This window comes from Apis florea, unplaced genomic scaffold, assembly GCF_048593485.1.
Source record: "Apis florea isolate Af1SG1 unplaced genomic scaffold, ASM4859348v1 contig_2291_pilon, whole genome shotgun sequence".
NCBI classification, from domain to species: Eukaryota; Metazoa; Arthropoda; class Insecta; order Hymenoptera; family Apidae; genus Apis; species Apis florea.
Window position 1 is genome coordinate 462,777 of NW_028256553.1, and position 14,651 is coordinate 477,427.

At 25.7% G+C, this 14,651-nt stretch overlaps 1 protein-coding gene across 3 annotated transcripts in view; it reads right to left on the reverse strand.

Moving 5' to 3' along the window:
- LOC100864737 (Myosin heavy chain-like) overlaps positions 1–14,588 on the reverse strand; it is a 59,969-nt gene extending 45,381 nt beyond the window's left edge. For 2 of the 3 annotated variants that reach the window (XM_086903255.1, XM_086903254.1), the window contains exons 1-4: positions 12,840–14,588; positions 9,801–10,496; positions 8,401–8,868; positions 3,400–3,534 (exon numbers count right to left, since the gene is read on the reverse strand). In XM_086903255.1, coding sequence (XP_086759381.1) covers positions 3,400–3,534; positions 8,401–8,868; positions 9,801–10,496; positions 12,840–12,974 — 1,434 coding nt within the window. In that variant the 5' untranslated portion in view covers positions 12,975–14,588. The remainder of the gene's footprint in view (positions 1–3,399; positions 3,535–8,400; positions 8,869–9,800; positions 10,497–12,839) is intronic. The other variant, XM_031920437.2, reaches the window with a different exon arrangement.
- Positions 14,589–14,651: the final 63 nt, after the last annotated feature.

Consider the following 14,651-nt stretch of genomic DNA (forward strand, 5'->3'; position numbering starts at 1 on the left):
CAAAATCACTTTCTGAATGAAATTGATAATTCTTAATTTAAAAATTATTAATATTATTATTTTATTTATTTTTTCTAACTTTTCGATTTCTATTTTTAATATATACTTAATATATTATATAACGTAAAATCATAAGTTCAAATTTAGAATTTATTTTTAATTTACTTAAAAATGTAATAAACCTCAATGTTTCCCTTCAGAAAGGATCATTTATTTTACTTATCAGATAAAGAATACTCATAGAGTAAATTACTATGAGAATAATAAAAACGAAAGTTCAAGAAAATACATTTTTTTATAACAAAATAAAGTAATTTGATAATATATGAAAAAAGGAAAGCAAAATGCAATACTATAATATTTATATATATAGTATTAAATTAATTATACAAATTAATAAAAAATAATGCATAAATTGATAAATAATTAAATAAAAAATTTTTAAAAATTAGTTCTTTATCGAAAAAAATGCATATATTACTTTAATATTATTTTCTCAATTGTAAAATAATTAATTATTATAAAATTATTATTATAATAATTATAAATTATTATATTTTTATAAATTATTAAATAACAATTAAAAAAAAAAAAATATAAGTAATTTGAAAATTCATAACGTAGCAACTGTTGATACTACTAATTCCCTGATGTATTCTATTTTACCGACTGTTAATACATAATTCAAATATCTTTCGTGTTTTTAGTAAGGACACAAACCATTTTTTAATTATAAATAAATTAATAATAAAAATATACGTATATATTTACAAATATAAATTATAAATTTTGTTATGAAATATAATTAATATAATTACTTACTCATACCGAATAATATAATTATATAATATATATTAAATAAATAATTAATAATTGAAAAAATAATCGAGAATATATTATAGATTTTTCAATTAATCAATATGAAATTTTAAGAATAATAATCTATAGAGAAATAATAATAAGGATTTTATTTCGAATTAATATTTTCCCATATAGCATAGAATAATTTAATAATGAAAATTGAAATAAAAATTATTAATATTTTTTTATGAAATAAAATTCAGTGATGAGTATTAAAAAATTCTTAAAAGTAAATAATAGACTTAGATCATCCACCTATGGGAAAATTCTAACGATTTACTTTTACTTTCTTGCCATTTAAAAGGTTAAAGGCTATCTATTGACCTTACTTTTATTGCAATATTACTCAATATATATGAAACTAAATAGAATATTTTAACTAACAATTTCGTAATAAAATTAGAAAAAATACAAAATATCAGATTTTATCAACTAATTACTTTATAATGATGAAATTCAATAAATTTTGATAATTATTAAAGTTAATTCATAAGCAAATAAATAAATACATACATAAGAAACATAAAGAATATATAGAAAATGTAAAAAATATGCAAAATGTATAAACTAAAATATATTTTTGAAATCCTTTAATATTATTTTCCTATTATCATTTTTCCTAATATTATCACGACAATTAATAGATAGTAAAATGTTTTTCTCTTTTCTAGTTGAATTCTCGTTATGTATTAACTTGGAAATGATAAGAAATTGTATACGATATTTATCGCGAATATAACCATTCATAACCATTAGAAAGAATATTTTTCATTATCAAGAATCTATTTGCTTTTGAATGATATTAGAAATAATTGATTGATTATTTAGTATTTTTATAAACAATACGATGACAAAGCAAGAAATATGATTGAAGAACAAAATAGTCTTCACTAAATAATGGTTTCTTTTATTACATTTGATTAAACTTTATCTTCACTACTGTAATATTTCCAATAATCTCATTGCAATGTTGGCAAATACTTTCAGCAATTTAATACCAATTCGTAACAATTCAATGTTAAACAATATATATATAATATTTGAATAATAATCAATGCATACGTAAATTTTAACCTTTTTTTTCTTTAAAATTTATGTACATAGTAATTAACGAGGAAATATCATTGCAGCTAGAAGAATAATTTAATTTATTCGACTTTGTTCGTACATTTATTTCGACAATTTAGAATGTTTAAAAAACTGATTCAGCAAAAATTAAAAGATTACAAAATTTAAAAAATATTTATATAAAGATATATTATACTTTATTATTATGTTTATAATTTTGTTAGATATTTTATAAAAAAAAACTTAATCTTTTCTGCTATTTCCTAAGCTTTTATGGAAAATTATTTACCAAGTTTGGTAATGATTTTTCCAAACTAAATAATATTGGTTAATTTTTATTTTAAATAAGAATTTTTACAAAAATTTAATATATCGATTCCTAATTTTTTATAGAGAAGATTAATATATATTTAAATAATTATTAATATATTAAAATGTAGGAAGATTATTGTTTTAAAAATACACTGATTTCATAAAAATAATAATTTTATATGGAATAACTTAATACAATTTCTAAAATTACCATTTTGACTGCTTAATTTACGATGTTAAAAAATGACAAAGCCTTATTATCGTAATAATAAATCGTTAATAATTGCATTATTATCGTAGAATTACGGTTTTCGTTTCAACCGAAAGCTAGTATTATGGAACAGGCAAGTCAGTAGAGAACCGTTAACCCATTACTATGCCACTGCTCTGCCGCGAGGAATGTGGGTGGAAACCATCCTACCATTGTCTTTTTCTCTATAGTTACACCTTTTCTACTATATTACAACCGAACATCAACCGATCCATCGCGTCTTTCACTTTTTCCGCTTCCTTAATTATCATTGCTATGTCATTCTTTTTATATTTGCGGTATTTTTGTATTTGTCATTTTTATAATATTCTTTTTTATATTTCGATATAACTATTCTAGATAAATGTTATTCTACAGTAGCCATTTGATAATTGAATTTATGTTTAATTTAAGTTATAACATTCACACCCAAGAGATAACACAAAGTTAATATAGAATAACAGTTTAATTAATTAAATTTTAATCCATTTTCAAATAAATCTAAATTAAGATCAAATTTATTCAATTGCTAGTTAATAAACTGGATTAAAAAAAATAACACATACCTGTCTATTCCGGATAACTTAATACAATCGAAACCTAACCTAAATCTATCCAAAATCTAATCCAAATATATTTCAAATTTTAGAACTAGAATATTTAGAATTTAAAATATTTTTATTTACATTTCGAAAAAATAAAATTATATGTAGATATAATAGTAAAAAATTGATCAGAATGATAATTTTGACAACATATTTTAAAAATACCGAAACAATTAATACACCATATTTTAAATAATTACCTACACATTTTTTATGGTGACAAAAAAGACATCTTCCAGATCTCTTTGAAAAATGATCCCATCGTAGTCCCATAGAATTAGAATAGAAAACAAAAATACTCACCATATTTTGATGAAACCGCAAACTACCAGATCGACGAAGTGTACCGCCACGAATATTCGCGGCCGCAAGTTCAACCTGACGTCCGTCGCTACCACCGCGTCTTGATAATTCCGACAATTCTGCAACTGGTTGCACCTGCAAACAACAAAGTATTCGATTACATTCTAATATACATTTGTTGTTATATTTTCTTGCTTCTATTGTCTCTTGTCTAGGTGGCTCCAATGTCTCCAACGTTCACAGTGCTATTCTAACAATTCGAACATTTGATAACATTAATGGACTAACCGGTGCATAAATGATACGTATTCTTCTTTGTTCAAAAAAGTATTTTATAAAAGAAAATATATTTTAAAATCCAAGAATATCGATATTTAACAATTGTTCTGATATTTTTCATTTTCATCTTTTTGTTTTTTTTTTTATTTCGCACAAAGTTTTAGAACAAATTTTTGATGGAATATATTTTCAAAGCCCAAAAGATTGTCTCCTTCGTTTTTTTAAAAAAACGGTATCAATAAATAGTTCATGATAAATCAAAAAATCGATTGGTTGTCGTGAAGAATTTGCAAATTATTTACAAGCGTTATTTGTTAAAGCCACGTTTTCAAGGAAAACGATTTTTCAAGTTGCATATATCTTGAAAAAGTCAATCTTGTTATTTATTTTTATTCGAAGATAAAAGAAGATATTCCTATAAGTGTTTATTCTCTTAAAATAAGAGGCGATAAAAAGTTGCTCAATATTGTTTTAGTGAAGACAGAGCTTAAATGACTTGCTATTGAGTATGCACCTTAATAGATACCATGTAACGGGTGCTTGAATCTACTTTCTAACCGCATACACGCGCTCGCAAAGATTAAAGCGGTTTCCGTCTATCCTAACAACACAGGAAACAGGATGTTGACCAAAAGAACACCTGCAAGCAGCTTCATTATAGATAATATAAGTATGTAAATCACGTAATGTTCTTTCTGTTAAAATCGTTTCGTTTACCAAGAAGGAAAACCAGGGCATGGACCCTGAATAGCGGAATCTAATCGTTACATCTTTCTCTGTTAAGTTTACAATTACAACTTGTTCTATCGGCAAAACTAAATAAACTGGTACAATTTGTTTAAATAATATATTTTCTTTACGGTTTCATATTGAAAGTTTTTATAAAAGTTTTTTAAAAGTCACATTCAAATCCATAAAAAAGTACCACGAAAATTTGAAATAATTATTTTTATCCATATTTTTAAAATGGTATGCTAGCAATATTAGCAATATATAGTAAAAATAACTGAGACGCTCTATAAAATGCACAAAAATGTATATTTTATAGAAAATAGCAAGAGAAAATTTACATGAAATTCTAATTTATTCTTTTTTTTAGCCAATTTAAATTTGCATAATAAATTGCTTTAGTCCCTATTTATATACATAACGCTTAATATATGAGAATAAAGCTAACAAATGACACGCTCGTATATTCCATTCTTGTAACAAGGGCGTCTCAACATTTTTGGCATTCCACTGCTACAATACAAGGTCGAATGATGTTCCAGCTTCGACTCCGCAACTTCGGTTTTTTTTTTTTCTCTTCTTTTTAAATCGATGATTCACAAGAAATACATTATAAATGCTATACAATTATAAATACGATTTAAAGAAAAATTATAAATACGATTTAAAGAAAATTATAAATTAAATATTGTGTTAATACTCTGTAATATTGAATGGATTAATATATTAGAAACTCGATTGTTTATAAATTATCTTTTTATATCAAATCATAGGAAGATGGAAAGTTACGTTAAATAAATATATATATTAAACAATATATTATATGAAAACGTGTAAAGATTTCATGACAATTATATAAATAAATATTATATATTTATACATTTATTTTAAATTGATTAAATTTTAAATTAAAATTAAATTAAATTTTAAAATATTTTACTTTTTACTCAGAAAATTTAAATGATCGAATTGTAAAACTTTAAAAGTTTAATTAATGTTTAATAATGTTAAGTAATATTTATTTTTTGTAATAAAAAATTTACTTTTACATATAATTTAATTATAAGAAAACATATTTAAAAAAAGTTCAAAACATAGAAGAGACCATTGGAATTTATTTGTATAACTTTTCATTAAAAATGAAACAAATATAATTCTAAAATATCTTTACTTATAGCAATTACATTAATTAGATTTCTCTAATTTAAAAATATTAACATTTTTTTATAATACTTCAAAAAATGTTCATGTTTACAAGTAAAATTAAAAGCTTCGTACTAATTTATTAAGTAAATCAACATTGATATTTTTGCGGAAGTTTCTTATTAGTTGATCAAATTAGATGATCTTGTTTGGGAACAAAAAGAGAACAATTTATTTAATTCTTACATAAACTGATAATTCGCACTTTTGATAAGTTTATCTATAGCGGAATGATGAATAATTCAAAAGATAAGAATTAATTATTAATAAAATATAAAATGAATATATAAAGTAAACTGTATTTATTATTATGCCAATATCACTTTGCATTAGAAAAAGAATTCTCATTGTTAGAATTAAAATTAATCATATTGAATTCATATTAAATCATATTTAATTTTATAAAAAAATTTATATCGTAAAATTTTAACTTTTTTATATTTATTATATATATATATGAAATATAGTATTATGAAAACTTATATTATATTTATCTTTCATAACTTTCTATTAATCTAAAGAATGCTTATAGAATATACTTATATAGATGAAAATTTATTGATTTTTACATAGCTATTATTATCTTTTAATATTTATATTTTTCCTTTGTTTTATTCGATTTTTAAAATATAAATGATAAAAAAAAATTGATTTCAAAGAAAAATTCCAAAAAGAGATTTTTAAGTGGAATAAATTATAGTCTTCATAATATCAATTACAAATTTATAATAACGAAATTTAAAATAAAAAAATTTAATTTCCTATAAATCTAAAAGATGACTATTTTTATTATTAATTATGAAATTTAAAAATTTCCAGAAATCAACATTCATTAAAACTTCAACTAAAAAAAAATCATTCTGAAAAAAAAGAAACAAAATAGATATTCCATGTTTTAAAGTTTGAGACTTCAGTTTCATGAATTTAAAAATCAAATTAGGTAGATCTCTAGTTCTTCGATGAATCAGAAGAAGGCTAATAAAAAGAAAATTCGTTTACCGGCTGTAGACACTGAAAATATACAAAATAATCATATTTCAAGTTCATATTATGTGGATGAATCTAAATGTATAATTTTGAAAATCCAAGTATAACTTTTAACAATAGAAGGCATAAAAATTCTAATGGTGCAAATATATTTGATTCTTTCGATCAACTGTCGCATCAAACGACCAATGGAAGATCATCGGTTGAATCTCACGGTAAGAAGTTATTTTCACGCAACTCTCCCGATCCAAGTATAGTTTTATTATGGGCCATGAGTCACGATCCCGCTATATTCGGTGCACCAGTGGCAATGAACCAACCGTCATCGGGCGGGAAACACCGGTTTCGCTGTTCCGTACACCGATCACCTTTCGAACCGACCAAGCGTACCTATGAACGCTCTCACTTTTACCGGCAACACCATCGAGACCTCATGTAACGTCCAGGAGAGCGAAACGAAGAAATGGCTACTGAACCTGTTATTTTTTATCATTTGGTTCGTATTTTTAATTAAAATAAAGAATTATAGAATTTACATATCAAAATTATTTAAAATTTGGTTTGTGACACAATTTTAAATTTGGATAAATTATATTTGCAAACGCAATAATATTTAAGCATATTTAAAGCATATAATAAATAGCTTTACAAATTTTTATAAACATTTTCATCATATTTTTATAAAACACCCTGTATAAATCTATAAATATATATATATCTAATCTATATCTAATCCAAATAAAATTTCACTTAATTGTTGAAACCAATCGTCTTATTATAGTATGATCAAGGAAAATAATCTAAATCTAATCTTAAATCTTATGAAGTATTAAAAACATAGATGAAACATGTGAACAATGAACAAAATCATGGTCAACTTCTTAAAAAACAAATTTTTTGTAAGCTAAGATGAATCTAACCTAAATTAAATATAATCTGATATTCTTTTAAATAGCATTGGGTAAATAAAACTAGTGTAGAATATAAAATTGAATGCAATTAAAATATACATTATAATATATGTATTTAGAAAAAGAGAAAATAGATATTTCATAATCATAAAAATTTTTTCGTAAATTTTTTTAAACTCTCGAACATTCGCTTAATAAAACTTGTTATAAAAAATCGTGACGGTGCATTTTCTTTTATTCCTTTTTAAGACATTATAAATTTTTTCAATGGCTTAGGTTATATAATTTCAATCAATTTAATATTTAATTTTTGTTATTATACGTATAATTATAATATATATATGAATAATCTTTTTGACAAGTCGATAGTCGATCTTATCTTTGTTTATACTCAGGTCGATGCTCCCTCACCACGATAACTCGATCCTACACTCACATATATACAAAATATAAAACAATTGATCAATAATCAACATTTGTAGTATTTATCTTTGATTTTTAAAATTTTCGCTAATTTTAAAATTTCCACAATCAATTTAAATTCTACAATAGAATATCTTTTAAATATCATAAATCTAACCTAACCTAAATGTAATTCAAACCTGTGTCAAATTTAAAAAAACATAATATTAAAGAATTAAAAATATTTTTCAAAAATTAAAATCAAATATCGATTGTGTATAAAATGTATAAAATATTAGCTTATTGATTTTGATAATATATTTAAAATTATTAAAATTATATTATATTTACGAAAATATTTACGCGATCAAAATCTTTAATCGAAATCATGAATAATTAAGATCATTATATAATATATAAATGTCATAATAAATGATATATTTTTTGTAGCTTTATACATTGTAATTTTATATATTGTTTCTTAACTTACCTTTACAGTAACACTGTTAACGGAGCCTTTAATAAGATCGATGATTTCCTCGCGCGATTTGTCATCAACGTTAATTCCATTGACTTCGATCAATCTATCACCTGGTAGTAAACCGGTATCGTTGTTGTGTTGTATCAATGAACCAGGCTCAGCAAAGATCACCGGCCTCATTTGGGTGACACCGTTTGCGGTTCGTTCCACGATCACAGCTCGGCGCAATGAGAAACCGAAATCGTTTCGCGGCGGTGGTTGCCTCTGAATCGTTAGCTCTCGAGGTTCAGGCAGTTCCAGAGGGACAATCTCTGGTAACTGCAGCTCGACCCCTTGCTCTTCGAAGGATGCCGAGGATCGCCACCTCGACAAACCCTGAGATTCTCCTACAGGCGACAGACTGAAAGGTGGTGTAGCGAAACTGGAATTCGTTGTATCTGTTAGAGAATCTGCAGAGGGACTTGCACTGGTCACCACCTGTAAAAGATGAAATTTCAATAATGAAATCAGTGTAATAGATATTTTTATATTAATACTAAATAAATAATAAATATATTCTTTTTCGGTGATACAGAATTCAAATTTTAATAAATTATATCTTCTTAGAAAAATATCTTATAAAAAATATGTTTTTATTATTAATCATTGATTTTCCGAACTACATCAATGCTAATCAACAAATTTTAAATGAATTTTATATATAAATATAGTCCAAAGATTAGAACTGAAAAACTATTTTAGTTTAATGAACAATAAATATATGGTTGCAGTTTCTTTTCATAAGAATATATAAAGAGAAAAAAAAACCATGCTAACGAGATGAAAGTTTACAAAATATAAGTTTACAATAAAAAATAAAACTAAATAAAAAATATAAAAAAACGACATTAATAAATACATAGATTGTCCTATAGAATATGAACCGTTTCAAAAATGGATTTAGCACATGAAATTGATAAAAAAACATATGTTTTACTTAATCTTTGTTTTTGAGTTATATATTAGTTTTATACTACAATTCATTTGATAATATTTGAATTAATTCCACCTAATTATTTAATATAACTCAATATCTGACATAGAACTTATGATCTAATTTTATAAATACTTCTCCTTACAATTATCTCATATAATTGAATCATCAGAATATTAGATGTTACATTATTGCAATATTGAAGTAAAAATAAAAAATTATTCTAATCAAAAAATGGTAAATGTATATCTAATTAATTGACAATTTCTATGCTCAATCCATTTCTATGCAATATCTGAAAATTATTTATTTAAAAAAATCTTAAAGTTTAATTTGAAGAATTAATTTATCAATTTAAAGAATTTATGAATATCTCAAACATTATCAAACATTATTATAATATCTTCTAAAATCAATTAATTTTTTTTTAACTAACCTGCAGCAATTTGGTGTCGCTTTGATGATGATGGTGATGATGATGATGATGATGATGTTGTTGCTGATTTTGTTGTTGATGTTGTTGAATCTGCTGGGATGTTCGCTGAGGCGACACTTGCCACGAACTCTGTCCAATTTGTGTCTCCTCCTCGCTACAAGCTTCTTCTTTGTTAACAGCGTTCCCAAATCCTGATAAATGAGTGGGCACGTTCTGATACGCAATCACTTCGTTCTGCAAAGTGTTTCTGACCAATAGATTGCTAGCCTCCTGATAATTTGTCTCGTTTCCGTTTGGCAATTGATTTTCCTCTGACAATGAATTCACAGTGCTGCTGACGCTTAAACGTGGTCCTTTAAGAATTCCTCGTTTCGGAGGTTTCGGTGGCAGTGGTGGCAAATTTTTTCCCGATTGACCAGACACGTTCGTCGGCGTAACTGAAGAGGTAGTTGTCGTAATGGTCAAAGAGGTTAAGGAAGTTTCTGATGAATCGCTTTGCGTTAAACCATCTGGTGTCCTATTGGACCAATTATTACCGGCACGAACACTTTGGCCTGAGCTCGATGAGTTTTGCGAATTTTCCAAGAGATCACGATCTAGATACGCGAAAAATGAAGCACTATAGTCCGCAGTGATACCACTCGGTAACTTTTCCTTCTCCTTCCGCCGACCAGGAATCTTCAATGATCTTCGAACCTGCAAAATAAAATAGATATATTTTGTTATTATATTTTACATTAATTTATTTATTTTAAAATTCAAGAAACTTATCCGAAAATTCTGATTTTATTTTTTAAACTTGGTAAATTTAAACGACTTTGAGAGAAATATCAAAGAATTTCAATCATAAAAATATAACGTGAAATTTTTGAACATTGTTATATTTTTTTTTATATATAAATATTATATATAGCAAAGCAAGGAATTGAGAATATTTTGTAGATTCCATAAAACTCATAAAATAATTCAATATTAATATCATTATTTATTAGAAAAAGAAATATAAACTGTGAAATATAGTTTTAAAAAAATATAGAAGATGAAATTATAAATTTTTGTATAAAAATCAACCAATTAAAATAATTTTTGAATAAATTTTTATATACGGATAATATATATAGAATTTTATATAAATAAATAAGACTTCAAAACCATGCATATATTATTTCATAATATATGCAAAATTACATTTTTTTTATCTATAAATCTAAACGTAAAACTATTTTATGAAAGATGTATTAATGTAACGTAATGTAATAATTATGTGTATAATATAATAATTATATATCCATATATAAAAAGATATAATTTCATATTTTTTAGTATAAATATTTAGATTCTGAATAACTTAATCACCATCAACTGGGAATTAAGCTTAATGTTACTTTCACTTGAGTTCTACTACTTGCTGATGAAGCATCTGTATTTCCTCTTTAATTACAAAGTGCTATTATTACTACCGTACTATTACGATATTTCTCTAAGATAAACAAATTATAATGTAACTATAAATCATACGATTTATCATGATATTTATCATTATGCACAATAAAAAATATTTTTCTGGATAAAATAATAATAGAGATAAAAAATAATTAATGTTATAAAAAAATTATATTAGCATAGAAGAAAAAATTGAAGGAATATATAAAAATAAAAAAAAATCCTAAGTTATAGTAAACTGTGTTATAATACTCTATATTTTTTTTTATTTTCTTTCTAAATGGATTAAATTTCTTGAATATATTAACTATTCTTAATTAAATAATTTGATTAACAAAGCTGTACATTAATAGAGTCAAATTTATGCGCGATTTGTTTATATTCCGTTAGTAAATACTTATATATCTATTTCCCGTTATTAAATACGTACAATGCTATGTATGCTAATTAGATAAATACAGATAAATGTTATTACATTGTATCACTATACTAATAAAAACTATTAAATTTTATAATATTATAAAACGATTTTTCAAAATATTCTTCTAATAGATCATTTATGTATCTAACAATATTTCGTCTTTAAAATATGATTTCGCAAAAATCATTATAAAAAAATTATTATAATTTAAATTTATATATTTACCCAATAATTATCGAAATCGCAATAATGTTCTGTAATAAATGATATTCAATTATTAATTAAAATTTATTTTTATTTAATTTTCTAAAAGAAAATTTGATATTATAAAAAATCCTTGAAGAATTTATGTTATAATCAAGATAATTCTAACTTTAATAAATTCTTTGAATATAAGAAAAAAAGTTACGTAAAAAAATATAATTAAAAACTATATTAACTAATATTTTTGTACTGTATATTATATAGATCTACTACATATAGATACGATAAAAACGACCTATAGATATTATCATTTATCTTATCATTTATCATATTCTTTCTAAACATATTTCTCAAAAAAAAATTTAATCAGATTCGAAATCGCTATTAATTATAAAGATAATAATAATGAAAAATATATGAAATATTTATATAAAAAATATTTTAATACATGATTAAATTAAGAAAAACTATAATTATTTTAAAACATTAATAAATCGATTAAACCTTCGTATGCGTTTAAAATATTTTGTTATTATATTGAATGCTATCATTTATCAAATGCTATTTTAAAACAATTTGTTTAAAAATGTTTGAATCCAGAAAAGTAGATTCATAAATACAAAGCTTAACCATGATGAATCAAACTTGACAAATCTACTTATCTGTATATATATCCACACTGTTCTTGATAAGCAAGAAGAAAAAAATATATGTATGTAAGTAAAGTCAGTATGTATATAAAGATCAACACTCAATATTTTCAGCATAATACTTCAACAATTTTTTAATCTAATAAACGAGATAAACATTATAAAATAGACTATATATATTTATATATATTTTATATATGAAAAGAGTATATATTTTATGAAAAAAGAAATTCTTAAGAATAAAAAATTATTTATTGATCTATTATATCTATTTTTTAATTCGATTAATATTATAAAAGAAATAAAAAAGAAAACACGTACTTCATCTAAACGTAGTAATTCCTCAGCGGACATACTACTGCGATCTCGTTTCTTGACATCTTTTCGTTCTTTCTTCTCGCGCTTCCGCTTCTCCTTGTCGTCCTTCTCCGTAGCCTTCTTCATAAAGTTAAACATCTTCTCATTCACAGCACCAATCTTGAGTCGAATGTGAGAAAGAGATAATACAAGATATCTCTTCTCTTTTGATTATTCGCGCGTGTATAGTTTTACGCGCAGACGCGTATTTCGGTTGGCCCCACACGTATAACACGACACTGTCCATCGAAACGACTATATGTGCTTGGTCACACTGTCGTTACGTGCAAACACTAAACAACCAACAAAATCACTCCCCTACGACAACTACACGATCACTAGAAACACGAGAGGGGAAGGGGCGTGTACGCTCGCGCAACGTTGCGTACGCGCCAAGCGAGCGCAAATCGGTAACAGGAAATTCCCTGTCACGAATGAATTCCGAGTAAACGATACGTCACTTTCGATGCCCCGTTATTTTACGATACAATACGAGGCACGTTTTCAACACGTTTCAATATATTCTCTCTTCGAAACACAATGAATAAAAGACACGACCACCACTCACGCATTACTCCGATTAAATTTCCAACACTAGGTTTTCACGCAACACAAATCACGAAACACTATATACATTGATAGATTTTCAGTCGATGATTGACGATATAGCAAGACGTGACGCGTATAGGGGCGTGAACCTACCAGAGCAAACTGTTTCTTCATGGCCGGTCGTTTCCGGCATTCAATCCCAACAAGATATTTCAAAGCTGAATTTTTTCTAAGATTCTTCCATTTCTTCTATTTCGTGCGTCTTTTTATCAACAGGAAAATAATTTTCTTCTCAATTAAAACGAGTTGAAAATGTTCTTCTATATACAATGCAAGATAATTGATTAAAAACACAATTTTAAGCACTTTAATAGTCTTCCTTTATGTTGATCGTATTAAATTTTTTCTTCATTACTTCATCACGGAAAGTATCGTTCCGTGTGAAAACAATACCGTGACAATCGCGCGTGACAGCGAACTTTTACCTTCGCAAGGCTTTCGAATCGCCGGTATACGGATGGGTGAAGGCAGGGAAGAATGGATGAAGGAAGAGAAGAATAGGAATACGCGTGCCTAGAACAAAGAGGAAGGGGAAAAGGTTGGAAAGGAGAAAGAGAAGCAGGAGTGAAAGAGCAATGAGAATCTACATGTCATTTTTCACCACACCTTACTCTCGCACTTTTTAGGCAATCGTAAACTTCTGCTCGTAAACAAATGCCACACAGTTATGAAAAGGAATGTTAAATGTTACAACAGCATATATATTTAATCCTTCGAGGCACAATTATGCGAACTATAAATACGATCAATGATGTCACACGAAACTTAGAAATGATGCGATTTTTGATACATGACAAAACTGACAGTCAACGCGGCACGAGACACACGTCACAACACCGACACCACACCACTCGCCGCCATTCACTAGGCCGAAGACGCGTGCAATATAATTCTGTAGATCTTAATTGCTTATTATAATTGTGCCGTCGCTTCAAAATGATTATACGATGTGTTGTCAGAACGTATAATAGCTTAGTTCATTGGATTGTTTTCTTTGTCAGAAAGATACAGTCAATAATAGATGAAAGTTTAATAGTGCACTCGTGTGACACCGACGACTGTCATGGCAGACTATGTTGCAAGTTACAAGTTGGACCGGTGGCGACTGCTGGCGTCTTAAACTGAATGATGGTCTATAGATTCGTACCCTTCTTTCCGTTACATATT